General features: G+C 48.9%; 1 protein-coding gene across 1 annotated transcript in view; it reads left to right on the forward strand.

The window, feature by feature from the left end:
* The window catches only part of LOC310805694 (CUB and sushi domain-containing protein 1-like), a 158,155-nt gene that overhangs the window by 58,827 nt on the left and 86,828 nt on the right, over positions 1-12,500 (forward strand). The window contains exons 11-16 of the mRNA XM_083671494.1: positions 566-678; positions 3,059-3,241; positions 4,751-5,077; positions 9,569-9,763; positions 10,361-10,499; positions 11,103-11,290. Of these exons, the coding sequence (XP_083527620.1) occupies positions 566-678; positions 3,059-3,241; positions 4,751-5,077; positions 9,569-9,763; positions 10,361-10,499; positions 11,103-11,290 (1,145 nt within the window). The remainder of the gene's footprint in view (positions 1-565; positions 679-3,058; positions 3,242-4,750; positions 5,078-9,568; positions 9,764-10,360; positions 10,500-11,102; positions 11,291-12,500) is intronic.

The following is a 12,500-nucleotide window of genomic DNA, read 5'->3' on the forward strand; positions in this document are numbered from 1 at the left end:
TGTCTGCCTGCCTGTCTGTCTGTCTGTCTGTCTGTCTGTTTTGCAAAAAAAAGACTAGTGTTGTCCTCATTAGGTTATGATGGAGATCACATGGACCCGTTTCATTAAAAGTGTCTTAGAAAACTGTAATTATTCAATCAGAGTTTTTGGAAGCAGTCTGAGAATGCACATCATGGTGACCTGGTAGACGCAGTATTCACAACTCCTATTGGATCATTTCTCATTGTCTTTTAGAAATATGAAGGTAAAGATGATCGACTTTGCCCCAATTTTATACATTTCTGCACATGTAGATTGTGGCTCTTTATGTGAGTATAATGACAGTGCAAATTAGGCAAGCTAAAGAATGACACTGCAACACGTCTGAGCCAAACCTGTTCCAGCATGTTCAGGAGAGATGGACCAGCAGGTGTTCAGGAGAGATGGACCAGCAGGTGTTCAGGAGAGATGGACCAGCAGGTGTTCAGGAGAGATGGACCAGCAGGTGTTCAGGAGAGATGGACCAGCAGGTGTTCAGGAGAGATGGACCAGCAGGTGTCAGAGCGTGTTTGTGTTTGTGTTTCAGTCTGACGGGCTCCAGTGTTCCTGACCTCATCGTCAGTATGACTAATCAGATGTGGCTCCACCTACAATCTGACGACACCATTGGATCGCAGGGATTCAAGGCTGTATATGAAGGTAAACCACCTCAGTTACCTGTATAAAACACCAGGGGGGGGTACAGGGAGGGTAGGGGAGTACAGGGGGGTAAGGGAATACAGGGGAGGGTAGGGGGATACAGGGGGGTAGGGGAGTACAGGGAGGGTAGGGGAGTACAGGGAGGGTAAGGGAATACAGGGGGGGTACAGGGAGGGTAGGGGAGTACAGGGGGGTAAGGGAATACAGGGGGGGTACAGGGAGGGTAGGGGGATACAGGGGGGTAGGGGAGTACAGGGGAGGGTAGGGGGGTACAGGGGGGTAGGGGAGTACACGGGGGGTACCAGGAGGTTAGAGGGGTACAGGGAGGGTAGCGGGGTACAGGGAGGGTAGGGGGGTACAGGGAGGGTACAGGGAGGGTAGGGGGGTATAGGGGAGGTACAGGGAGGGTAGGGGGGTATAGGGGAGGTACAGGGGGGGTACAGGGAGGGTAGGGGGTACAGGGGGGTAGGGGAGTACAGGGGGGGTACCAGGAGGTTAGAGGGGTACAGGGAGGGTAGCGGGGTACAGGGAGGGTACAGGGAGGGTAGGGGGGTATAGGGGAGGTACAGGGGGGGTACAGGGAGGTTAGAGGGGTACAGGGAGAGTAGGGGGGTACAGGGAGGGTACAGGGAGGGTAGGGGGGTATAGGGGAGGTACAGGGAGGGTAGGGGGGTATAGGGGAGGTACAGGGGGGGTACAGGGAGGGTAGGGGGTACAGGGGGGTAGGGGAGTACAGGGGGGGTACCAGGAGGTTAGAGGGGTACAGGGAGGGTAGCGGGGTACAGGGAGGGTACAGGGAGGGTAGGGGGGTACAGGGAGAGTAGGGGGGTACAGGGAGGGTAGAGGGGTACAGGGAGAGTAGGGGGGTACAGGGAGGGTAGGGGGTACAGGGAGTGTACAGGGAGGGTGGGGGGGGTACAGGGGGCCGAAAGGGTTCACCCACCCCTTTTTTCCGAATCGCACCGCACCAATCCCCCCCCCCCGTTGTGCTGTTTTTGGGAGACCACCACCTGCGTGCTTGGACAGGCTAACCGCTAACACAGGAGGAGGAGCCTGGGAAGCATCACAGCATCTGCTGCAGTTAAACTCTGATGTGCAGAATTAGCTTCCAGCAGCACAACGTTAATGGATGATCTGATCCAGACCAGCCTGCTAGCGCTAACCACGCTGGGACGTCACCTGACTGTACAGCAGGACCACACTGAACAAGTTCCATGAGACCCCCTTCTATCTTTCTATCTTTCTATCTTTCTGTCTTTCTATCTTTCTGTCTTTCTGTCTTTCTATCTTCATGTTTCTCCATTCTCTCTCTTTGTCTCTAAAATCTTTCTAGCTCAAAGGCTCAGACGTTGTACACAGGAGTTTCCCTGAAAATACTTCCTCCACCACACACACACACACACACACACACACCACACACACCACACACACACACACACCACACACACCACACACACACACACACACACCCTGTACATGGTCAATTTATTCCCGGAGCGCTTTGTTGACATGATTGAGATGCGCTGAGAGACAACAGAAGAGAGGGACACGTCCCTGGAGAGGAGGAGGAGGAGGAGGAGGAGGAGGAGGAGGAGAGGAAGAGGAGGAGAGGAGGAGGAGAGGAGGAAGAGGAGAGGAGGAGGAGAGGAGAGGAGAGGAGGAGGAGAGGAGAGGAGGAGGAGAGGAGAGGAGAGGAGGAGGAGAGGAGGAGGAGGAAGAGGAGGAGAGGAAGAGGAGAGGAGGAGGAGGAGGAGGAGAGGAGGAGGAGAGGAAGAGGAGGAGGAGAGGAGGAGGAGAGGAAGAGGAGAGGAGGAAGAGGAGGAGAGGACGAGAGGAGGAGGAGGAGAGGAGGAGGAGAGGAGGAAGAGAGAAACTCTGTTTGCGTCTTTCTTTCTCTCCTGACTCCAAGGACCTTTGGTTTCAAGGACACAAGTCACCGTCCAGGGAAACACTACCAAGGAACACCCTTACCTTTAGCATAGCAGCTTAGCTTTCCCAGCAAGACTGTGTAGCTTTAGCATAGCACCCTAGCATCTCCAGTATTTCCCAGTACAGTTTTAGCATGTGCCTCCACCACTGTAGCGATCAACCTGACTTGGCCTCTACCTGAGCTTCCACAGGGGCTGATCACCTGGCAGCTCTGGAGGTATTTAACACCTAGCAGAGGTGGCTGTGTGCTGCAGAGGGGGGTGATCACTACGCTAGGCTACGTTAGGCTAGGCTACACTAGGCTACGCTACGCTAGGCTAGGGCAGTGGACCCGCTGAGCTGACAGTCAGGCTGTTAACTCACAGATGAACTCCTCCACAACATCACTCGTTTGTCAGTGTCAACTAAAAAGTGTGTGTGTGTGTGTGTGTGTGTGTGTGTGTGTCTACAGAGATAGACAGGGGCAGCTGTGGTGACCCTGGCGTCCCTGCCTACGGGAGGAGGACAGGGGACAGCTTCCTCCACGGGGACCTGCTGATGTTTGAGTGCCAGGCTGCGTTTGAGCTGGTAGGAGAAAGGAGCATCTCCTGTCAACACAACAACCAGTGGTCTGGAAACAAGCCCAGCTGTGTCTGTAAGAGAATCTATCTCTCTATCACTCTATCTCTCTATCACTCTATCTCTCTATCACTCTATCACTCTATCCCTGTCACTCTATCTCTCTATCTCTCTATCTCTTTATCTCTCTATCTCTCTATCTCTCTATCTCTTTATCTCTCTATCACTCTATCTCTATCACTTTATCTCTCTCTCTCTATCTCTCTATCACTCTATCACTCTATCTCTCTCTCTCTATCTCTCTTTCTCTCTATCACTTTATCTCTATTTATCTCTATCTCTATCTCCATCACTCTATCACTCTATTACTCTGTCACTCATTCTCTCGATCTCTATCACTCGATCTCTATCACACTATCACAATCTCTTTCACTCTATCTCTCATTCTATGTATCACTATCTCTCAATCACAATATCACTTTATCTCTATTTCTCTCTATCTCTCACTCGATCTCCATTACTCTATCTCTATCACTCATTCTCTCTATCTCAATCACTATATCACTCTATCTCTATTTCTCTCTATCACTCTATCTCTCTTTCAATCTCTCTTTCTCTCTATCACACTATCACAATCTCTTTCTCTCTCTCTCTATCTCTCTTTCTCTCTATCTCTATATCACTCTATGACTTTATCTCTATTTCTCTCTATCTCTATCTCTGTCTCGATTACTCTCTCTATCACTTTCTCTCTTTCTCTCTATCTCTTTCTCTCTTTCTCTCTATCTCTTTCTCTCTATCTCTTTCTCTCTATCACTTTCTCTCTTTCTCTCTTTCTCTCTATCTCTTTCTCTCTATCACTTTCTCTCTTTCTCTCTATCTCTTTCTCTCTATCACTTTCTCTCTTTCTCTCTATCACTCTATCACCCGTTCTCTCTATCTTGATCACTCTATCTCTATCATTATCTCTCAACCACTATATCACTCTATCTCTCTTTCACTCTCTCTCTCTTTCTCTATCACTGTCACTCTATATCTCTATCATTCTATCACTCTATCTCTCTATCTCTATCTCTCTCTCTCTCTCTCTCTCTATCTCACGACCACCAAGCAAGCAAAGAAATGCTGTAAAACACAAATAACACAATCAGGATTCAACAGGCTTCCCCACAGACTCCAGCCAAGCTGCTGGACCTAAACACACACACACTCAGAGCCTAACCCTCACCCTAACCCTGGATCTGAACACCATTCACTCTATCTCTATCACTCTATCCCTCTATCTCTATCTCTCTATCTATCTATCTCTCTATCTCTCTGTCACTCTATCTCTATCTGTCTATCACTCTATCTCTATCTCTCTATCTATCTATCTCTCTATCTCTCTGTCACTCTATCTCTATCTGTCTATCACTCTATCTGTGTGTGTGTGTGTGTGTGTGTGTGTGTCTGTCTCATGTTGTTAACAGGTGTGTTTGTGTGTCATGTTGAGGTGTGAGATGTGTGTGTTTGTGTGCATCATGTTGAGGTGTGTGTGTGTGTGTGTGTGTGTTTGTGTGTGTGTGTGTGTGTTTATCCTGTCCAGTCTCCTGCTTCTTCAACTTCACCAGCCCCTCCGGCACCATCCTGTCTCCCAACTACCCCGAGGACTACCACAACAACATGCACTGTGTATGGCTGGTCATCTCCGCCCCGGGCAGCCGGGTCCACCTGCTCTTCACTGACTTTGATGTGGAGCCGCAGTTCGACTACCTCATCGTCAAGGATGACGGGATGTCGGAGCCCACCACGTTCGGAACGTTCTCGGGGAAGGACGTCCCATCCCAGATCGCCAGCAACGGACATGTGATGAGGCTGGAGTTCCAGTCGGACCACTCCAACACAGGAAAGGGCTTCAACATCACCTACACCAGTAAGTTACAGACCTGACCTAGTCACAACCTAACCTAACCATAACTTAACCTAGTCATAACTTAACCTAGTCATAACTTAACCTAGTCATAACCTAACATAACCATAATCTAACCTAGACATAACCTAACCTAGTCATAACCTAACCCTAACCTAACCCTAACCTAGTCATAACCTAACCTAGTCATAATCTAACCCTAACCTAACCCTAACCTAGTCATAACTTAACCTAGTCATAACTTAACCTAGTCATAATCTAACCATAATCTAACCTAGTCATAACATAACCTAGTCATAACCTAACCCTAACCTAACCCTAACCTAGTCATAACCTAACCTAGTCATAACCTAACCCTAACCTAACCCTAACCTAGTCATAACCTAACCTAGTCATAATCTAACCCTAACCTAACCCTAACCTAGTCATAACTTAACCTAGTCATAACCTAACCTAGTCATAACCTAACCCTAACCCTAACGTAGTTATAACCTGGCCTAGTCACAACCTAACCCTAACATAACCCTAACCTAGTCATAACCTGACCTAGCTATAACCTAACCCTAACGTAACCCTAACCTAGTCATAACCTAACCTAGTCATAACCTGACCTAGCTATAACCTAACCCTAACGTAACCCTAACCTAGTCTTAACCTAACCTAGTCATAAGCTAACCCTAACCTAACCCTAACCTAACCCTAACCTAACCCTAACGTAACCCTAACCTAGTCTTAACCTAACCTAGTCATAAGCTAACCCTAACCTAACCCTAACCTAACCCTAACCTAGTCTTAACCTAACCTAGTCATAAGCTAACCCTAACCTAACCCTAACCTAGTGTCAAAAGATATGGACTTCCCTCGACCTGCAAGGCCTGGTTCTAGACCGGCCTGTGTGGAGTAATGATGTTCTGAAGTAAAATCAAGTGTTATTAATAGGAGATACTAAATAACTAATGATATAACAACAAAATATAACTATTCCAATGTAGCTAATAAAGTAACAGCAAATGTAGTCATTCAAATATAACCAATAGTACGTTTACATTTAATGTTTCAAATGTACCAAACAGAATGATTAATGTGGAAATGTGTTTAACATGTTTAATGTTTGAAGTTGAGGACCAAACAGAGTGATTCAAGATTGACTAATGATTGAAATGTGTTTAACATGTTTAATGGTTGATGGTGAAATTTGTTTTATGATTAAAGTTGAAGTGTTGATCTGTATTCAGGTTTGGTAGGGAGAGAGAGGAGAATGACCTTGGGACGTGGGCCTTATCTGGAGGGTACTGTACAAACAGGGGAAGATATGCCCAAGTATGGTGTGGGGAAGGAGAAAGAAGTCTGATAGGTTAAAAGTGTTCCACCTATCAGGAGTCCAGGTCCAGAGAATAGGTATGAAATGGATGAGCATCTCAAGGGCCATTTCCATAAGACCCCACGGAGGACGGACCCCTAAGAGACCAGGAGGTCTAGCCCAATCAGGGTCTAGCCCAATCCACGACCAAAGTCCTCTCTGGAGAGAGTTTAGACTTGGAAGCCCCAGCCTGGATGGCTGTTAGTGTGGGAGGAGGCTCCCTCTCAGCTGTTAGTGTGGGAGGAGGCTCCCTCTCAGTGTGGGAGGAGGCTCCCTCTCAGCTGTTAGTGTGGGAGGAGGCTCCCTCTCAGTGTGGGAGGAGGCTCCCTCTCAGCTGTTAGTGTGGGAGGAGGCTCCCTCTCAGCTGTTAGTGTGGGAGGAGGCTCCCTCTCAGTGTGGGAGGAGGCTCCCTCTCAGCTGTTAGTGTGGGAGGAGGCTCCCTCTCAGTGTGGGAGGAGGCTCCCTCTCAGCTGTTAGTGTGGGAGGAGGCTCCCTCTCAGCTGTTAGTGTGGGAGGAGGCTCCCTCTCAGCTGTTAGTGTGGGAGGAGGCTCCCTCTCAGCTGTTAGTGTGGGAGGAGGCTCCCTCTCAGCTGTTAGTGTGGGAGGAGGCTCCCTCTCAGTGTGGGAGGAGGCTCCCTCTCAGCTGTTAGTGTGGGAGGAGGCTCCCTCTCAGCTGTTAGTGTGGGAGGAGGCTCCCTCTCAGTGTGGGAGGAGGCTCCCTCTCAGCTGTTAGTGTGGGAGGAGGCTCCCTCTCAGCTGTTAGTGTGGGAGGAGGCTCCCTCTCAGCTGCCTGGAGACTGATCTCTCGCCCTCTCAATAGTTGCCATTGTCCAGAACTGTCTGTGGTCGGGACTCGGTTAAAAGGCTTGCTGGAGGTTGAGTGACCGCTTCACCTGTACTGGGAAGCGTGAGTGGTCGAAGCCCCCGGGCTGAGGGCAGGGTGAAGCCCCCGGGCTGAGGGCAGGGTGAAGCCCCCGGGCTGAGGGCAGGGTGAAGCCCCCGGGCTGAGGGCAGGGTGAAGCCCCTCTGCTGAGGGCAGGGTGAAGCCCCTGGGCTGAGGGCAGGGTGAAGCCCCCGGGCTGAGGGCAGGGTGCTGCTCTGGAGGAATCAGCAGGGCTGATAGAGGAACCCAGAGTATTCAGTGGTTGCGCAAATGGCGATGGGGGATGGAGCCTCTCTAAGTTAGACAGGAGGGGTTAGGGTTAGGAGGGGCAGAGAGGGGAAGATTTCAGTTCTTTTATTCCTTTTATTTACTTAATTTTTTTATTTTATTTCTTAAATTACTTTATTGCTACATTGCATTACCATGCTGTAACGCTTAAAGCTTAAATAAAGTACAAATTTGCATTTAAAGAAAAATAAGTATTTTAGTTCTTGTTAGAAGTTTAGACAGAATTGAAATAGTCACCTAAGTTGTGTTACTCTCCTTGCTAAACATAAAAAGATAGATTACACTGTGCATATTACACCAAAGGATCTGAATGGTTATTCTAGCCTCTGTATTGAAATATCACCTTTGGATGAATTGTCCTCATCGCTAAATTAAATTCCTGCAACCACACCAACTGGCACTCCTATAAGAACAGAGCCGTCGTTCACCACTGGGGCTTTCATAGGCTGAGCTCTGATTGGAGGTCACTTTCATAGGCTGAGCTCTGATTGGAGGTCACTTTCAGAGCATAACATTAAGCTGAAGCAGGGGAAACTGTGGGAAGTAGACGGTTAACAGCAGGGTGAGTCTATTCAACACCAGCCTATATATATATATATCTTTAAAATCTATGAGGCTAAGGCCCTTTAGACTGAGGATTTAACCCGTTAGACGGAGGGCGGGGCCGGGACTCCTGTATAGGGTCTAATACCGGGAGACATAACCTAACCCTAACCTAAAACTAACCTAACCCTAACCTAACCCTAACCTAAAACTAACCTAAAACTAACCTAACCCTAACCTAACCCTAACCCTAACCCTAACCTAAAACTAACCTAAAACTAACCTAACCCTAACCTAACCCTAACCTAAAACTAACCTAAAACGAACCTAACCCTAACCTAAAACTAACCTAACCCTAACCCTAACCTAACCCTAACCTAACCTAAAACTAACCTAACCCTAACCTAAAACTAACCTAACCCTAACCTAACCCTAACCTAAAACTAACCTAACCCAACCGTAGTCATAACCATAAACATCTGCCTTCAATACTCTGTCAGACCAGGTGAACACAGGCAGGGCTGAGAGAGGATGTTGGACTGGTAGAAGGATTCTGTTTGAAAGGCTGAATTTACAACGTAAACATTTTCATGCAGATGTGTCTTCCTGTGGGCTTCTAGCATGTTTTATCTGTAAACAAACATTAATAATAATTCCAATAACAATGACAGGGGTAAGGACAGTATTACTGCCATGTGGAAGGTAAACATGGATCAGATCCAGCGCCTCATCATTAGGACAAGGACCTAAAACATGCTACCATAGCAACTAGGGAGCTTTTCAGGCCAGAAAACTAAAGTTCTTGACTGTGGCCAAATCAATCTTCACATTTAAATCCATTTGAACATGCATTTAATTTTCTGATGATAAGATTTTAGGCAAAAATACCTCAAAACAAAAAACATCTGAAGATGGCTGCAGTCCAGGCCTGGCAGAGCATCACCAGAGAAGACCCCCAGAGGAGACCCCCAGGGTCTGGTGGGTCAGTGGGTTGCAGACTTCAGGCAGTTACTGCAAATACGAAACATGAGTGCCTAATTTGGACATTTGATAAATCTGTCCCATTACTTTTGGGTACCCTGAAATTGGGGGACGATGTATAACAAGTGGTGTAATTTCTGTAGGATGAAACCAACATGAACACAAATACCATCTGATCCAAGCTGAGAATCTCTACTTTAGGGTTAGGGTTAGGGTTAGGGAGAGGTAGAGGCGTAATCTTGGACTCTAACCCTAACCCTAACCCTAACCCTAACCCTAACCCTAACCCTAACCCCCCAGTCGTTTTCAAATCCAAACGTTTGGAGTGGAGAGCCAAAAGATGAAGAAGTAAAAGAGCTTTAATTAGCAGTGTAATAACAGTGTAATAACAGTGTAATAACAGCCTTTAACAATGTAATAAGTGTCTGTCCTCCTGCAGCGTTCGGTCAGAATGAGTGTCATGACCCGGGGATCCCCGTCAACGGGCAACGCGTGGGGGAGCATTTCCTGCTGGGGAGCTCCGCCCTGTTCTGGTGTGATGAGGGCTTCATCAGGACGCACGGCGAGGAGCAGATCAGCTGCATCCTGCAGGACACCAGCGTGGTCTGGAGCAACGCCGTGCCCCGCTGTGAGGGTACGTTACCATAGCACCCATACAATACATTACCATAGCAATCATGCGGTACGTTACCATAGTACCCATACGATACATTACGATAGCAACCATACGGTACGTTACCATAGCAACCATATGGTACATTACCATAGAAACCCTACGGTACATTATCATAGCAACCATACAGTGCATTACCATAGCAACCATACGGTACATTGCGCTGCAAAGGTACATTATCATAGGAACATACTTATTATTATAGATTGGTTATTGTTGAGGTATGTTATTGTTGAGGTATGTTGACGTATATTGAGATATGTTATTGTTGAGGTATGTTATTGATGAGGTATGTTATTGATGAGGTATGTTGAGGTATATTATTGTTGAGGTATGTTATTGATGAGGTATGTTGAGGTATGTTATTGATGAGGTATATTATTGTTGAGGTATGTTGAGGTATGTTATTGTTGAGGTATGTTATTGATGAGGTATGTTGAGGTATGTTATTGATGAGGTATGTTGAGGTATATTATTGATGAAGTATGTTGAGGTATGTTATTGATGAGGTATGTTATTGATGAGGTATATTACTGATGAGGTATGTATGTTCCCCAGCCCCGTGCGGAGGTCACCTGACCTCTCCTACTGGTGTCCTGCTGTCGCCTGGTTGGCCTGGTTACTACAAAGACTCCCTCAGCTGTGAGTGGATCATCGAGGCCAGGAGCGACCACGCCATCAAGATCTCCTTCGACAGGTCTTCCCTCTCTCTCCCTCTCCTCTCTCTTTCTCTCCCTCCCTCCCTCCCTCTCTCCTCTCTCTCTCCCTCCCTCCCACTCTCCTCCCTCCCTCTCTCCCTCCCTCCCTCCCTCCCTCCCTCCCTCCTTATTTCCTCTCTCCTCCCTCCTTCTCTCTCTCCCTCTCTCCCTCTATCCTCTCTCCTCCCTCCCTCTCTCTCTCTCTCTCCCTCTATCCTCTCTCTCTCTCTCTCCCTCTATCCTCTCTCCTCTCTCCCTCTCTCCCTCCCTCTCCCTCCCTCTCTCTCTCCCTCCCTCTCTCCTCCCTCCCTCTCTCTCTCTCTCCCTCTATCCTCTCTCCTCCCTCCTTCTCTCTCTCCCTCTCTCCCTCTATCCTCTCTCCTCCCTCCCTCTCTCCCTCCCTCTCCCTCCCTCTCTCTCTCCCTCCCTCTCTCCTCCCTCCCTCTCTCTCTCTCTCCCTCTATCCTCTCTCCTCCCTCCTTCCCTCTCTCCTCCCTCCCTCTCTCTCTCTCTCTCTCTGTGTTGTACTTCCAAGTGACTTTTCTCTCATATCTGTTGCTGTGTGTGTGTGTGTGTGTGTGTGTGTGTGTGTGTGTGTGTAGGTTCCAGACGGAGGTGAACTATGACACTCTGGAGGTCCGTGACGGTCCGTCCGTCTCCTCTCCTCTGATTGGAGAATACCACGGAACGCAGGCGCCTCACTTCCTGACCAGCACCTCCCACTTCCTGCACCTTCTCTTCACCACAGACAACAGTCGCTCCAGCACCGGCTTCCAGATCCGCTACGAGAGTCAGTTACCCCTCTACCTCTACCCCTCTACCCCTCTACCTCTACCTCTACCCCTCTACCTCTACCTTTCTACCCCTCTACCTCTACCTCTACCCCTCTACCTCTACCCCTCTACCCCTCTACCCCTCTACCTCTACCTCTACCTCTACCTTTCTACCCCTCTACCTCTACCCCTCTACCTCTACCTCTACCCCTCTACCTCTACCCCTCTACCCCTCTACCCCTCTACCTCTACCCCTCTACCCCTCTACCCCTCTACCCCTCTACCTCTACCCCTCTACCCCTCTACCTCTACCCCTCCACCTCTATCCTCTACCTCTACCCCTCTACCTCTCTACCCCTCTACCCCTCTACCCCTCTACCTCTCTACCCCTCTACCTCTACCTCTACCTCTACCCCTCTACCTCTACCCCTCTACCCCTCTACCTCTACCTCTACCCCTCTACCTCTACCCCTCTACCCCTCTACCCCTCTACCTCTACCCCTCTACCTCTCTACCCCTCTACCCCTCTACCTCTACCCCTCTACCTCTACCCCTCTACCTCTACCTCTACCCCTCTACCTCTACCTCTACCTCTACCCCTCTACCTCTACCTTTCTACCTCTACCTCTACCCCTCTACCTCTACCCCTCTACCCCTCTACCTCTACCTCTACCTCTACCCCTCTACCTCTACCTTTCTACCCCTCTACCTCTACCCCTCTACCCCTCTACCTCTACCTCTACCCCTCTACCTCTACCCCTCTACCTCTCTACCCCTCTACCCCTCTACCTCTACCCCTCTACCTCTACCCCTCTACCTCTACCCCTCTACCTCTACCCCTCTACCTCTACCTCTACCCCTCTACCCCTCTACCTCTAACCCTTTATCTCTACCCCTCTGCCCCTCTATCTCTACCCCTCTATTTCTGCCCCTCAACCCCAGTACCTCTACCGCTCTATCTCTACCCCTCTACCCCTCTATCTCTACCTCTCTATCTCTATCCCTCTATCTCTACCCCTCTATCCCTCCATCCCTCCAATCTCTATCTCTACCTCTCTATCCCTCCATCCCTCCATCCCTCTACCCCTATATCTCTACCCCACTACCTCTACCCCTCTATCTCTACCCCTCTATCCCTCCTATCTCCATCCCTCTACACCTCTATTTCTACCTCTCTATCCCTCCATTCCTCTACCCCTCTATCTCTACCTCTCAATCCCCCCATCC

Source organism: Argentina silus (assembly GCF_951799395.1).
Source record: "Argentina silus genome assembly, chromosome: 6".
In the NCBI taxonomy this organism is placed as follows: domain Eukaryota; kingdom Metazoa; phylum Chordata; class Actinopteri; order Argentiniformes; family Argentinidae; genus Argentina; species Argentina silus.